Source organism: Phyllosticta capitalensis (assembly GCF_038381095.1).
Source record: "Phyllosticta capitalensis strain CBS 128856 chromosome Unknown BKA78scaffold_8, whole genome shotgun sequence".
In the NCBI taxonomy this organism is placed as follows: Eukaryota; Fungi; Ascomycota; class Dothideomycetes; order Botryosphaeriales; family Phyllostictaceae; genus Phyllosticta; species Phyllosticta capitalensis.
Window position 1 is genome coordinate 384,228 of NW_027117446.1, and position 13,826 is coordinate 398,053.

The 13,826-nt window shown below is 55.0% G+C and overlaps 7 protein-coding genes across 7 annotated transcripts; 3 read left to right on the forward strand and 4 right to left on the reverse strand.

Annotated features, from left to right (window-relative positions):
• Nucleotides 1–236: 236 nt before the first annotated feature.
• On the forward strand, nt 237–1,725 carry BKA78DRAFT_373297 (uncharacterized protein; the record flags this gene model as incomplete). The annotated part of the gene is made up of 1 exon (XM_066892763.1): nt 237–1,725. Exon 1 carries the CDS (start codon nt 382–384, stop codon nt 1,723–1,725), a length of 1,344 nt encoding a protein of 447 aa, XP_066741696.1. The 5' UTR covers nt 237–381.
• A 213-nt stretch (nt 1,726–1,938) lies between these two features.
• Nucleotides 1,939–3,993, forward strand: BKA78DRAFT_373301 (uncharacterized protein). Its single transcript, XM_066892764.1, has one exon. It carries the CDS (start codon nt 2,285–2,287, stop codon nt 3,614–3,616), a length of 1,332 nt encoding a protein of 443 aa, XP_066741697.1. The 5' UTR covers nt 1,939–2,284; the 3' UTR covers nt 3,617–3,993.
• A 29-nt stretch (nt 3,994–4,022) lies between these two features.
• Nucleotides 4,023–5,136, reverse strand: BKA78DRAFT_354727 (uncharacterized protein; the record flags this gene model as incomplete). The annotated part of the gene is made up of 2 exons (XM_066891784.1): nt 4,023–4,823; nt 4,885–5,136. 2 exons carry the CDS (start codon nt 5,134–5,136, stop codon nt 4,023–4,025), a joined length of 1,053 nt encoding a protein of 350 aa, XP_066741698.1.
• A 1,293-nt stretch (nt 5,137–6,429) lies between these two features.
• On the reverse strand, nt 6,430–7,419 carry BKA78DRAFT_172372 (ubiquitin-60S ribosomal protein L40 fusion protein). Its single transcript, XM_066883270.1, has 5 exons — nt 7,355–7,419; nt 7,282–7,288; nt 7,016–7,196; nt 6,798–6,908; nt 6,430–6,703 (listed from the first exon to the last, which is right to left on the reverse strand). Coding segments are annotated over exons 1-5 (387 nt in total). The 5' UTR covers nt 7,356–7,419; the 3' UTR covers nt 6,430–6,616.
• Nucleotides 7,420–7,530: 111 nt separating this feature from the next.
• BKA78DRAFT_319873 (RNA polymerase I-specific transcription initiation factor Rrn7) lies at nt 7,531–9,499 on the reverse strand. Its single transcript, XM_066888899.1, has 4 exons — nt 9,355–9,499; nt 9,199–9,298; nt 9,022–9,131; nt 7,531–8,969 (listed from the first exon to the last, which is right to left on the reverse strand). The coding sequence occupies exons 1-4, from the start codon at nt 9,466–9,468 to the stop codon at nt 7,668–7,670; spliced, it is 1,626 nt and encodes a 541-aa protein (XP_066741700.1). The 5' UTR covers nt 9,469–9,499; the 3' UTR covers nt 7,531–7,667.
• Nucleotides 9,495–10,847, reverse strand: BKA78DRAFT_319875 (translation protein SH3-like domain-containing protein). The gene is made up of 4 exons (XM_066888900.1): nt 10,589–10,847; nt 10,201–10,467; nt 10,013–10,145; nt 9,495–9,961 (listed from the first exon to the last, which is right to left on the reverse strand). The coding sequence occupies exons 1-4, from the start codon at nt 10,604–10,606 to the stop codon at nt 9,891–9,893; spliced, it is 489 nt and encodes a 162-aa protein (XP_066741701.1). The 5' UTR covers nt 10,607–10,847; the 3' UTR covers nt 9,495–9,890.
• A 67-nt stretch (nt 10,848–10,914) lies between these two features.
• BKA78DRAFT_297540 (Sac2 family-domain-containing protein) lies at nt 10,915–13,109 on the forward strand (the record flags this gene model as incomplete). Its single annotated transcript, XM_066886779.1, has 4 exons — nt 10,915–11,395; nt 11,446–11,492; nt 11,541–11,891; nt 11,940–13,109. 4 exons carry the CDS (start codon nt 10,915–10,917, stop codon nt 13,107–13,109), a joined length of 2,049 nt encoding a protein of 682 aa, XP_066741702.1.
• Between the last annotated feature and the right edge of the window lie 717 nt (nt 13,110–13,826).

Sequence of the window (13,826 nt, forward strand, 5' to 3'; positions counted from 1 at the left end):
TGAAAGGGCCGGCGGAATGGGTCACGCCGAGATACAGTCTCAATACTCTTCAAAAAATCTCCACATTCAGAAGGTCTGCGCTCTCACACTCATTCACTTACGAGTTCAAGAAACCTCCCCCAGTGCCACCTTGACGCTCGCCTCCAAAAACTCTGAGGGATGTCAAGGGTGACTGCACCGGAGCTTTCCTCAACCAAAAAAAACGACATAAACTATTCAATCCACTTGTCATACTGGTGCCTCAAGATAGACAGATGAGTGTAAGGTGGTCGATCCAAATGAGTGTATGGTGGACGTCAACAGGGAGAATATCTCTACCTCTGTCTAGAGTTTCGGATACAACCTTAGTTGACGGCCCCTCCGGAAGCCCCGCTTTGCTTTATGTCGACAGACCTCATTGATTTGTTCCAAATCGTCTTCATTCCACTTCACTACTTGAAGACTCTTGTCATTGATACTCAGAACAAAATGTCCGCAGCCTCATCCGGTCAGCGAAATACGATGGAAAAGGACTCCGTCCCTCGCAACCACGGGTGCTCTTTCCTCGACCTTCCGTCCAACGTCCGACAGAAGATTTACGAATACGCACTCGTAAAGGGCTGCATGCACATTGAGCCAGTTCGCTGCGACAAAGACCAGCCTTGGGAAAGAAAACCCCCTCATTTCCCGTCATGGTGCGCTGCTAGGCCGGTCCAGAAGCGCACCACTGTGTGGGATGTAGGGACGCTATCGAAAATCACGTACGAACTTGTGGGATCCGGTCCGCTGCTGCTCAGCATCCTCCAAACATGCCGTCAAATCTACGAAGAGAGCGCGCCCATTTTCTACTCCGCAAACAGATTCATGTTTGAGTGCGAAAAGGACCAACTCTCCATCCCAATGGCGGTCTTGTTCCTCCGCGACCGGCCCGTCCGTGCCTTGCAGTGGATCAAGTGCATCAAGGTCATGGTGGGCACCGACAACAGCTCAAGCTTCCACCTCTTTGATGACAACAGCGACGTGTACCAGCTTTGTATCGATACGCTAAGTTTTGTTGATTTTCTCAGGAATCGCTTGCTGGGTCTCAAGCACCTCTCGATCGTTTTCAAGGGCTGGCCGCCCGACCTTCGCAGGAGTAACGAAGACGACCCAATTCGCGAAACCGCCAGAACATCCGCCATTGGCATGCTGCTTCTACTGCCCAGAATGGAATATCTGTCTCTCCAGATATGGGCTGATCCATATGAATTGGAAGAGGACGTACCCGAAGACCCTGCCATACTCCTGGCCTTTGCCGCGTTCGTCCGGTCGTGTCTTCTCAAAGGCGGCGAGGATTTGGGAACGTCCAACATTACTGTCCACAGCCGGCACTGGCTGGACTGCGCCTATCCTCCTGGCATCCCGGAGCTAGCCGTTTGGCGTCGCTATTGCCGCCAACTCTTCGTTGTCCGTTGCTCAGACAAAGAGGGCGGAGTGTCGCTGCTGGACCCCGTTGAACACCCATCGCCGACATGGGCTGTTGAAAGACCGCCGCAGCTTGAAGGTTACTCTCGACTGGACTGGAATGGGCCGTATGGTCAGGCGCCTGGATCGATAGAAGAGATAGACTACGGTAGCGACGATGGAGGTGATGACGACAGTCTTTTGGAGTTCGGGTTTGAGGATGAGAATCTCGAGACTTTCTCAACTGAAGACCTCAAGGAAACCCTGCAAAGGAACATGAGCGATTTGTGTTGGCTGGAGTAGCCATCATGGTGGGCGGCGATAATGGTGGGGAACGAGATGCAGGCCAAATTGATTCTTAAGACCGAGGCTTGGTAGCAAAAGTCGTGGCACACGTAGCTACGGGTGCTCCCTGTAACTCAACATAAAGGACTTAGTGAATTCCAACATCAAGTGCGCAATGCGCTTGAATGCTCCCTAAACACACACCTGTTTAAGATAGAGAATTTCCATATATCTATGGTCGCTCATTTGCATACTCTCTGATCACTTTAATTTAGTTTTTTGCCTGTGTGTGCCACGACTTTTGCTACCAAGCCTCGGACAGAAACCCAAGGATAGCTCTTCGCCGTTCCGGAAAATTAAATTGCAGTTTACCCTAGTTAAAGGTAACAAAGTCCCTTTTGGGCTTGGTGCGGGTATCAGCGGGACGTTATTCTTGAAGTAATAGAGTTTCTGGCCAAACCTTGGAACGCGATCGACCTGACAACTTCACTCTGACCGCCTCACCCCATCCCCCATTCCTTCTCCAAGACCCGAAATCTCTCACGGCCTTCTCAAGACGGCTTGAATTTTGGCCCACATGCCGACGATGAGTCCCAACCGGAGAAGGAAGAGGAGCGGTGCTTTGGATGTCTTCAATCATGCCAAACACGGGTGCAGGAAGAAAGCCTCAGATCCCTCCATCCCGCCCCGACACGGCTGCCCGTTTCTCGATCTTCCACGAGAATTGCGAGATCGAATCTACGAATATGCGCTCGTTGTTGGCGTGGTTCGAGTTGATCCCGTCATTCAACCGAAATGCTTCAAACCATTTCAACGTTATGGCGGTTGTCAGAACGCCGAAGAGGACGACGGCACATACGACTTTTGCATCCATGAATATGCAACTTCTCGTCATGTGGCAATGGGATTGTTGCAAACGTGCCGCCAGGTATTTGAGGAGAGCGCGTGTGTCCTCTACTCGAAGAACACTTTCTTCTTCTCCAGCGATGACCACGACCCGTACTCGGTTCTCAAAGTAAACGTCTTCTTTGCTTCTCTCCCACGCAAAGCAATGAGCTGGATCAAAAGCGTAAAAATCGAAATGGCCGCAAAGAACCTTTCGTGGAATTCGCATTGGAAGTTGCGCCAACAAAACCGCTGGCGGGCCAACATGGTGCAGTTCAGACGGACCTTTGCGGAATGCTTGCCTGCTCTCGAACACGTCTCCATTGTGGTTGGCGGCTGGACGAGCGATCTGTGCATCTTCGCCAGCACAGAGAGGCACTTCCAAATATCTGAAGATGATTATCCGAACTTCATGAGCATCCTGCCACTGCTTCCGAAATTCAAACGCCTCTCTATAGAAATATTGGCGCTCAGGGTCTTAAGCTATCTGCGGGCGACAGAAGTTCCTTGCTCGCTCGTCGGTTTAATTGCCTTGATTCGGTCGCACGTGCTACAAAACGGAGACAGACTGGGGACCGAGAACGTCATGGTGCACAATCGACACTATGCGCAATACGTCTATCCGCCTGGCCAACCAGAGAATACTGTCTTCAGGAGACTCATGGACCAGCGCGTCTGTGTCGCTCAGTGTGACGACGACGCCACCGGGAAATCGTTTTTGAAGTCTGCTCAGCGTCTGTCACCGCTGTGGGTCAACAAGGACCACTGGAAAGATCTGTTAGGGCCTCAGTTCGACCCTCGGCAGCTCCATCGTGGCCACAAACTTGCGAAACTTGGATCTTACATGCATCTGGAAGATCCCGGAATGGACGCCCCGGACTACGCTCAGAGCGATGACGGGGATAATGACAGCCTGAACGAGCTTGACCTGAGTGACCAAAATGTCGAACCCGTGGCTTTGCCCGATAAAGTCATTACTCTTATGGAGGAAACACTCGATGGAAACATTGGTGGTTGGAATTGATGGATATGCAGATTGCAGACATGTTGTGCTTTCGGATGGAGGGCTTTTTCTTCCGATTGAATATCTGATGGATGGCGTATGGACTTGAGACCAAGAATGTATTCCTCTTTGAGAATTGTCAGTCTGTGCAAGATGGAAAGAGATGCGGCTCAATCCAAAAAGCCTACATTCCACCACAGCAGGCGAGGAAAGAAATTCAACCCAGGCGCAGCTTCAAGTCGACGCACCACCTTCAGACGTAAGTGCTTGAATGCTCCCTGTGACTTCCTATGAAGAGAAAAATTCTCTCTATGTTGAACGCATCAAGCGCTTGAGAGCTCCACGTCTCTACGTGTTTTAACTTAGTGATAGAGATTCCTGGATTAGCAATTTCTTTCCTCACCCACTGTACCACTGTCCACTCGAATCAAGCAACCTCGCCCAACACCACCTTGACGCGCGCCTCCAACTTATCCTGAAAGTCAACAAAGACCTGAACCGAATGGTCCAACTTCTGCTTCTCGCGGCCCCCATTCGCCTTTTCAAACTCGGCCTCAAAGCCCTCCTTATCCTCCAGGTAATCCAGCGGCTTCTCCCACTTCTCGCTGACAGCCTCGCCCGCCTGCCCATTCTCCTGCCCCGGCGTATACGCCGCCGCAGCCGCCTCCCGCAGAAGCCCTGGCGCCACGGTCAGGTGCTCCACGCCCATGCCGACCAACGCGGTGCACTCGGCCACGCTCCCCAGACTGGCGGGGAGCACGGCGGGCTTGCCGCGTGTGCCCACGGCGTCGTAGTACGCGAGCACGCGTCGGACCTCTTGCATGGCGAGCTCGCGCTCTGCCGTCGCCTGCGCGCTGCCCGCGAAGCCCGGCTCGAAGTGCAGCTGCAGGCTGTTGATGTAGGGCGCGATGTAGGCGCAGCCGACCTGGGCGGCCAGCGCGGCTTGCGGCAGGGCAAAGAGCGTCGTCGCCAGCGTCGTGAGGTGGTGCGGGGCGGCGTGGAGCTGCTTCGCGGCGAGCAGGCCGGCGTGCGTCGAGGGGATTTTGAGGCAGAGCCGGTCGATGGCGAGGGAGGGGGAGGCGGGCGTGGGAGAGAGCGCGAGGAAGAGCGAGACGAGGCGCAGTGCTGAGGCAATGGTTGCGGGGGTTGAGTACGTGGCGACGGGGTCCGTTTGCAGGTGCACGCGGTTTGTGAGGTGTGGGAGGATGGTGTGCGCGAGGAGCACCGTCTGTGGTTGGTCTCGTCAACTTTCAATGCTCTTCCCTTTCTGCACTCGATGGTAGGCCTACCGCAATCTCGCCTCCCAATTTCTCAACCGCAACGTCGCTGTACTCGCCCTTCGCGTGATAGCTCTTTGCCAGCCGCGCCGCCTTCAACACCACCTCGCGGTGCTCGTGGCGCTCCAGCTCCAGCGCCGCAATCGCCTGGTTCGATGTGCAGTCGACGAAAGGCCCCAGGTCGGCTGCCACGCTCACGTCGAGCGTATCGCAGTCGATTGATGTGGCCGTGCTGCGCCAGTAGTCGAGGAGTGTCTGCGCCATGATGGCTCTCTTGTGCGCGATGGAGTGAGGGATCGAGGAATACGAGGTCTTCTTGCGAATGCGTGACGGAGAAATTGACGATGCCTTGGAACGTCTGGCGGGCTAAATGGATGCCAATTAGCGTGGTGTGTAGGTAGGAAAGGCGGGAAATGATGGCACTTCTCCCACCAGCAAGATATAAAAGCATCAGACCCCTTCCCCACAGAAAACTCGCCGCTCGCGCTCCCCCGCGCTCCAATTTTCCCTTCGCTCGCGCTTCCGTCCATGCCGCCTGGGCAGCGTATCCCACGTCGCCGTGGGGCGTGGGGCGTGGAAGCTTTCCCGCGCAGGGCAGAGGTCGACCTGACGTCGCAGACGGCGCTAAAGTTGCCGCTTTCGGAAAGAGGGGCAGATGGTTTGGTGGTTCGGGATTGTCGGCGCAGGTCGCGCGAGGAGGTGTGCAAGTCGGCAGGAAGGTTGACCGAGGGAAACATTGGCGAGGCGATGGCTGCTGGTGAGTGGTGAATGAAGCGCTGTGGTCATTTCTGTGGAGGCGCGCCGCGAGTTGATGCGACTGGAGGCTGTTTGCATGTCAGCTTGCGGTAACTCTTGCATCAACTAGAGCGTTAAAAGACTGTTGATGTCGCTGCGAGAGGAATGTGTGGTCTTGGTTTGGTTCTTAGCCTCCCCCATCGACACTCCTTTCGTGCGATTGAAACCCATAGTGATCCAAATGAAGTATTCCAAATGCGCTAAGGTCCCATAAGCTCGATTTCAGTAGTTTTCAAAGGACAAATCGGCCTGATCATTTCGAATTTCTGCCTCAAGCCATCTCAATTTTGACACGACGGTGGCCCTTCACGCTTGATTGGCGGAAGCTGCTGTTAGTGAATGATGTGAATGGTGGCATAGGTCTGGATAAATTCTTGGAAGTTCGTCTGAAGGTTGCGATACGGGGAGCCAAGCCAGTACTCGTTCCCCGAAGACTCATGGCTCTCCGATTGGCGACCAGACACCACTCGCTTCGCCGCCTCAGGATATTGTTGATGGTCGAGAATATGGGATTTTTCGCACGCTAAGGTTAGTCTCCCATTCCGTGGCAGGTCACTGGTGTGAGGGAGTCGCATAGGGTAATAGGTAGTCGAGACGGATTGCTATTTCGCAGTCGCTTCTAGCCCACAGATGGATGCAATCGCAACGCAGTGGAGGTCGTCTTTCAACGCTCGAATCCATTTCCTACGTATCTGAAAGCCACTCCATACTTTTCTGACGCGCACCGAGGCCTGCTGATGGGTTATGCTTGAGGACGTCTTGCAGCCTGCACCACCATAATCTGCGACAGCGGAGAAATGCGTGTGTGCGGCGTCGGGTATTTGCTTTCGTGAAATTCCATTCCGGGGGATTTATGTGACATCTCTCTTAAAGCAAAACCCAAGCCATCGAGCGCCGTAAGAAGACCCATAAGCCCGCCACAACCACAACTGCATGAGGAGCGATCCGTTTATTTGAGCTTCTTCTTGGGGCGGAGCTGGTTGGTGTGTCCGCACTTCTTCTTGCGGCAGTTGGTGGCACGCGGGGGAAGGCGGGCCTAAAATTTGCACACATCGTGTCAGTCTTCCGAGTCTTGAAGGAAAAAGCGTCGTCGTTCATCGGGGCCAGCGCGGTGTTGTCGGGAAACGTACGTAGCACTTGCGGCAGATCATCTTGTCGCAGTTGTACTTGGAGGCAAGAGCCTTGAGCGAGGGCTCAATGATACCACCACGGAGGCGGAGGACCAGGTGGAGGGTGGACTCCTGTTGAGCGATTCCGTTAGCGATCGTCCAGCAATCGAGCGCACCAAAAATCGTGCAGCTCGCTCGAGCGAAAAGCCTGCGCGGGATAGATGCCGTCGGTCGCGTACCTTCTGGATGTTGTAGTCGGAGAGGGTGCGGCCGTCCTCGAGCTGCTTGCCGGCGAAGATCAGGCGCTGCTGGTCCGGGGGAATGCCCTCCTTGTCCTGGATCTTGGACTTGACATTGTCGATGGTGTCCGAGGACTCGACCTCGAGGGTGATGGTCTTGCCCGTCAGGGTCTTGACGAAGCTGAGCGGCGAGAGTCAGTTGGGGCTGCGTTGCAAAGGTGATGCGGTGGTGGCGATCGCCGCGGCGCTGCTGGAGAGAGACCTACATTTGCACTGCATAGCGAAACAACGTCAGTAACTGCTTCAAAACGTGGCTCAAGGCGTGGTGTGGGGACTCACTCTTTGCTGTTCCGTTAGTGACCTGGTGATGCGGACAGAGGTGTCGTCGGACAGAGAGTCAAAACCTTTGTTGGTGGAGGATTTTCGGCACTTTCGGTGCGGGCAATTAAGCGAGCCACCCGGAGCGGACGTCCAACGCCAACACCACGCGACAACCTCACCACCCATTCCACGACATATTAATGTTGCTGTCATTTCAGTATTTGCATTATCTGGTCCAATTCTTGTTATGCAGCAGCCGTGACTCTGCTCCACCGCCTGCTGGGAATTGAGCCACATTCGCGTGCCTCCTACTAAATAGGAAAGTCATGCTCTACATAACTTCGGCTTCCTTTTCCATCTTTCTCTCCTTATTAATCCACCTCTCTAGCCTCCTCTCCGTGAAAAACACGCCCTTGACCAAACTCTTCAGTGTCAAGCCGGCCTGCTTAGCAACAGTCTCATAAAAGATCTTAGCCGTCCCTTCCAACTCCACCGGCTCTCGATACCTTTTATAAAAGCTGCCCGGTCTCCTCACTCGCTCCGCATCTTCTGCCTCTTTTGGTACTGCTTCAATCGGCATCAAAGTGCCCTGGACAGCGCGAATGCGTTTCTCCTGCGCCTTGGCCAATTTATCGTCTTCCAAACCAGATGGCACAGGCTCTCGCTCCTGGCCGGCGGGCAGTCCAGTCGGAAACATCTTGAACAGGGCCTTTCTGAAATCGTCGACGCGCGGTAGCTTCTCGGCGCTCTCGTCAATAAACATGTCTTCGTACCAGTTGAGGTAGTCATCGACCTCTTTCCCTTCCATGCGCATGACGTCACTCTCGGCTGTCTGAATGGCCCTCTCAAAGTTGACGCGTCCGCGGGGTGCAGTGAGCTCGCTCAGATGTCGTGAGGCCTTGGTCCATGCCGCCCAATCCAGCTTCATGGCGCCCAGGTCAGATGCCGAATATGGATGCCGCTCGACTGCGTCCCACGGGTAGAGCAACTTGACGGCCACCACGACCAAAGACGCGACTTGCGCCTCAGGTAGATCTGCTGGCCGCAATCGCCGCCGAGTGCCAAATTCTGGAAAAGAGAAGTTGTACCCAACCAAATTTGCTAGGCTCAAAACAGCAGGATAAACTTCTAGTGGCAGCGTGAGGTCTTTGAGGTACCTGAAAAGCACCAGAGGGTAGTTGAGAGGCGGAAAAGCCATCCCGTACTCGCGCGCATAGGCAATGAACAGATCCACGACGGCCTTCTGCAGAGTAGTTGGCGTCAGCGTTGAACTGGGCTCGAGCGCGTTGTGATACGTTGCGGGCAGGCGGTCGCGCATGTCAGGAGGCACATGAGCGCGTGCACGGTAGTAGACAAGCTCGCCATTGGCAGCCCAGGCAAAAAGGTCGCCGAGGCAAGCAGGCAGACGCAGCATTAGCATGGCGAGGTAGCAGAGGACAATGGTGTCGATGAGCTTGGGCGCGCCGTCTGGCTGGCGCCCGCGGCGAGTGAGTCTCGCGACATTGTCGTTGTCCGTGTCGGTGGTCTCGCCTTCTGACTGCGAGCTGAAAACTTGAGACTCGGCGTCTGATGCTGTTTCGACCTTGGTTTTGAGCGATTGCAGGCGCAGCGCCCATAGGTCGTGGACAACAAACTGCAATGGTGTTAGTCTGAGTACTTCTTCAATGAAAGATTACAGAGAGTACCTCTAGCTCAGCAGGCAGGCCCTTTGTGTTTATGAGCCAATGGGACTGCTTCCATAAAATCAGCTGGTAGCAGTGCAAATAAAGCTCGAGTGCCTCGCGGCCCGATAGCACTGTTTGAAAAATGTCAGTTGGCAAGGCGCGGGTAGGGCTGTCGGCCGGGGATTGGGCATCACGCACGCCTCGAGCCTTGGTCTTCCTTTTCGACCTTGCGCCTGCTAACTCTGCCTTGGGTGTTGAAATCGTCTTCGTCTTCGCCGGCGCGTTGCGTGCCGAAGCCCTGGTCTGTGTCAGCTTTGGGCGCGTTGGGCCAGGAGAAGAATGCGGGGGACCGACGGAATGCTGGTGGCCGTTTTCGCAGTAGGCGTACCCGTCTTCAGCCGTGGTATATCGCCTCGACCGACAGTTGTCGACTCCGCAGCGGTCGGCCTTGAAGGTGCTGCTCGACATTGTAGCAGCTCACATTGTTGACGTTGGTGGGTGCAGAAGCTTGGTTGAGTGCGGACCGTGGCAAAAGTTTTCGCTAGTCATTTCAGGCGCCAACAACACAACCTCCATCCAAGCCCTTCTTCACAAGCCACTGAAAGTACAAGAGATGTATTTGTCCGTCACATCGTAATGATTTTGGAAGCGGTATATCTTGATATCGCAGCGTCTTCCGCTCCATGTTTTCCACGCAATGTACCAATCCCAGAATCCGGCCCTTGCCTGAGTAACCGAACAAGAGCCATAAAGAAAAGACAGCTCCTCTTTGAAGCCACGCTACCAGCCATCTGCAGCCCGCTTTTCAAGAGCTGCAGCTGCCATTGAGGTTGTTCGCCGCTCTTGCGGCTCCCACGCTCCTCTTTCCAACGTGTCAAAGGTCAAAACACTTAGGAGCCCTTAGGAGCCTCCTTGGCGTCAATGGCAGACTCCTCACCCATGGAGGTAAGGATGATGACGTCTGCAATCCTAGTCAGAATAGCTTCTTTCTATTGCGCTCAATTCAACTTACTGGTGTCCTTGCCCTCGTCAACGAAGAGCTTGTTGATCTTGTCACCAACATCGCCGTCGGGGATCTTGACGTCGTCCTTGGTGGTACCGTCGTCGGACATGAGGGAAAGGAAGCCGTCGTCAGTGACGTCGAGCTGCAGACAATGATTAATGTTTGCCCGTTGCCGCCTTGGGCTCGCGTAAACTTACGAGCTGGTACTCGGAGCGGCGGACGTTGGGGACGTCCATGTTGTGGGTGGAGGGGCAAAGTTCCTCGAGCTTCTTGCCAGTGAAGATGTCGATGGCGACAAGGTGAACCTTGGCGTGACCGTGCTTGCCGGTCTTGGAGGTGGACATCTCGACAATCTTGCAGGGACGGTTCTTGATGACGACGAAGCCGTTCTTCCTCAGGGCAGAGCACTGCATGGGGTAGGTGAGCGAGGCGCCGGCGTCGGCGCTCTCGAAGGTGTGCTCATGCTGTTGGCGCAGTTAGCAAGTTGTGGCCATTGTCTTGATGCCCTGGTGCGCAGCGCCCTCGCGCGACAGCACCAATAGATAAAAGGTGGGGCACAGCGGGTTGCAAGCGTCGAGGACGTACCTGGGCGTCGTCGGCCATTGTGTCGAATGAGTGTCGGGGTGATGCGACGAAGGTGGAATGGAGTGGAGGAGGCGGACGGGAAGAGAGTCTCGTGGATGGAGCGGGTGGGATGAAAGTTGGGTTGTGGATTTGCACTCGAGCAAAACGAGGGGAAAATGGAAAGAGCCACCCGGAATAACACTTTTGCCATTGGGCCGAGGGCAGCAGCGCCACGCCGCCCGCCGCGACGGCCAGCTGGACGCTCCCAGAGAAAGCTATGGGCACCCTGACCCCGACCTCAACCAACACCTCTATCAACACCATCCCCTCGCCTCCTCCATGCCGTGATGTGGCTCGATCGCCTGTCCGCTCACTCCACCTCCAACTCGCCCGCAGCCACTCCATCCGGCAACCGCTCCTTCTCCCCCGCCCCGAACAGACGCCCGTATCTCACTCCCGGCCCGCAGCGCCCCGGCCTAAACCCCCGCTCCTCGTCGCTATCCCTGTTGTCTCCAAACTCGTCATCCTCCAGCTTGCCCTTGGCTGCTGCACGTGTCCCCAATGGCTCTGGCTTGAGAGTCCAGATCAACAGCTCCCCGCCTGCCGACGTCCCAGAGCCCTCCAAGGTGCTGGAAGACCTCCTTGGAGGCCCTCCAAAGCGCGCGCTGCCAGATGATCAAACGGAGAGCCCTCAGCAGAGGCCGGAGGAAGTGGTGGCGGACATTGAATTTGGGGACTTGAGTCTGCAGGCGTTTGCGCAAGGGGAGGTTGACCATCCCAAGCGGCCGTCTCATGTACATACTCGTAGCACCGAATCCATTGAAGAATGTATGTTTCTCTGCCTCGCGCCCGTCTGTGATACTCATGCGGTGATGCAGATGGCAAGGCCAAGGACAAGTTCGAGGACCTCCATCGATCTGTTGCGGTAGGTTTGACACTAGTCACTCCATTCAATCAGTGCTGATTGCGCTAGGCGTGCGACGAGGTTCTCAAGTCTGTTGAAATGTACTTGCAGGGGTTCCAATCCGACTTAGGGGCAGTTTCGGCAGAGATACAAATATTACAGGACCGGTCCTCGAGTCTGACCACAAGACTGGAGAATCGAAAGGTTGTTGAAAAACTACTCGGACCGGCGGTGGAAGACATAAGCATATCACCAGCTGTGGTGCGAAAAATATCAGAGGGGCCGGTTGATGAGGGCTTCCCGAAAGCCTTGCAAGAACTTGAAAAGCGCTCCAAAGCAGTCGAGGCAAAAGCAAAAGGAGGCCCTAACATCAAAGCCTTGGATGATCTGAGACCGCTGCTGGAAGACCTGACCAACAAAGTATGTTGCCCCTGAGCCTCACAATGTGGTCGAACTAACAGTGCCTAGGCTGTCGAGCGCATTCGCGACTACATTGTCGCGCAGATCAAAGCGCTCAGATCCCCCAGTATCAACGCACAAATCATCCAGCAACAGGGCTTCCTGAAATACAAGGAGCTGTACGCATTCCTCGCGCGCCATCAAAGAAAATTAGCAGACGAGCTGTGTCAAGCATACATCAACACCATGCGCTGGTACTACCTGCATCACTTTAGCAAATATCACGAAGCATTACAAAAAATGAAGCTCCACGCCATCGACCAACACGACGCCATGGGCAACGAATCGGCACCCAAGCGCAGCGGTACCAAAGTGCCCACCATGCCCCACGAGGCCTTCTCCATTGGACGGCGTCTCGATTTACTCAAGTCATCCACCAACAACGCTCTAACGCTACATGTCCTTGAAGAAGACAAAGCAACACATTACCTCGAACTTCCATTCCACACCTATAATCTCGCCCTCATCGACAACGCCTCCTTTGAATACACCTTCCTCACATCCTACTTCGCCCCCGCCCAGTCCTACCAATCCCTCAACCGCACCTTCAACCAAATCTTCGAGCCGACCTTTTCCCTCGGCCAAACCCTCACGCGCAGCCTGATCGACACGTCCCTCGACGCCCTCGGCATCCTCCTCTGCGTGCGCCTGACCCAGCACTTTGCCTTTGAGCTGCAGCGCCGCAAAGTCGCCGCCGTCGAATCCTACATCAACGCAACCAACATGCTCCTCTGGCCGCGCTTCCAGCAAGTCATGGACGCGCACTGCAAATCCATCCAAGCCCTCACTGCGTCCCTCCCGGGGCGCCCCGCCGCCGGCTCCTCGCTCCTCGGCGGCCCCTCGTCGTCAGCGTCGGCCGCCGCGGCCGCCGACCAGAGCACCGCGCCCGTCGCGCTGACGCAGCGCTTCGCCAACTTTTTGCACGGCGTGCTGGCGCTGAGCGCAGAGGCGGCGGACGACGAACCCGTCTCCCACAGCTTGGTCCGTCTGCGCGGCGAGTATGAGGCATATCTCGTCAAGCGCAGCAAGGGTATTGCGGAGAGTAGGAAGAAGACGCGGTTTTTGTTCAACAATGCGAGTCTGGTGGGCACGATTTTGGAGGGTACAAGTGGACGCCTGGCCGATGAGATGAGGGCGCATTTTGCGGAGTTAAGGGATCAGCATGGCGATGGGGCGTAAGGGTAGTAGGCAGCGGCTCATGGGAGGCAGGATCTTGGAAGGTGTAAGATAAATCGGTATGTCTTCAAAAACCGCACAGAGAGCTATCGAAGATGGCTTCCTGTTTGTATAATCAAACTCATTCAAATAGAGGTTTGTAGCAAGCAGCTTTTGACGCAGTATTTTTATTTCGGCTGTTGGACTTGAAGATCTTTCCATGGCGTCCGACATCTTTAACGATTTTGGTAGGTGCTTGCTTTCAAGTTAGAGTCAAACTGACACAGTAGATATGAGACACATTGATAATTCCTAAGCTTCTGGGCGGCTGTCTTTCGTCACGCCCTTTGCTGTGCTGGCAGACGATAATTTTGCTCTGGGACCCGACAATACTTACATGTACGAGGAGGCACCATACGTGAGTGCTTTCCTCTTTTGTCACTTCTCCACACGTAGAAGGAAGGTGCAGTGGGTGACTAAGCACCTACCTCATCTATGCACCTTCTTCCCACACTCCTCTTCTCAATATTTTCTCAATTCATCTTCCTTTCACGTCTTCTCTCGGATCACTTCATCTTCGCCGCCCTCACCATACCTTTCGAGGCTGCTCAATCCTCCCCGCTGATCCAATCGCTCAAGCGGCCGCTCAACCAACTGCCCAGATCACCTCACTCACGCTTCCAAACTGGCTGCTCAGGCAGCTCGTGATCCGCCGTATCGTATCGACCGCCGCTCGGCCAA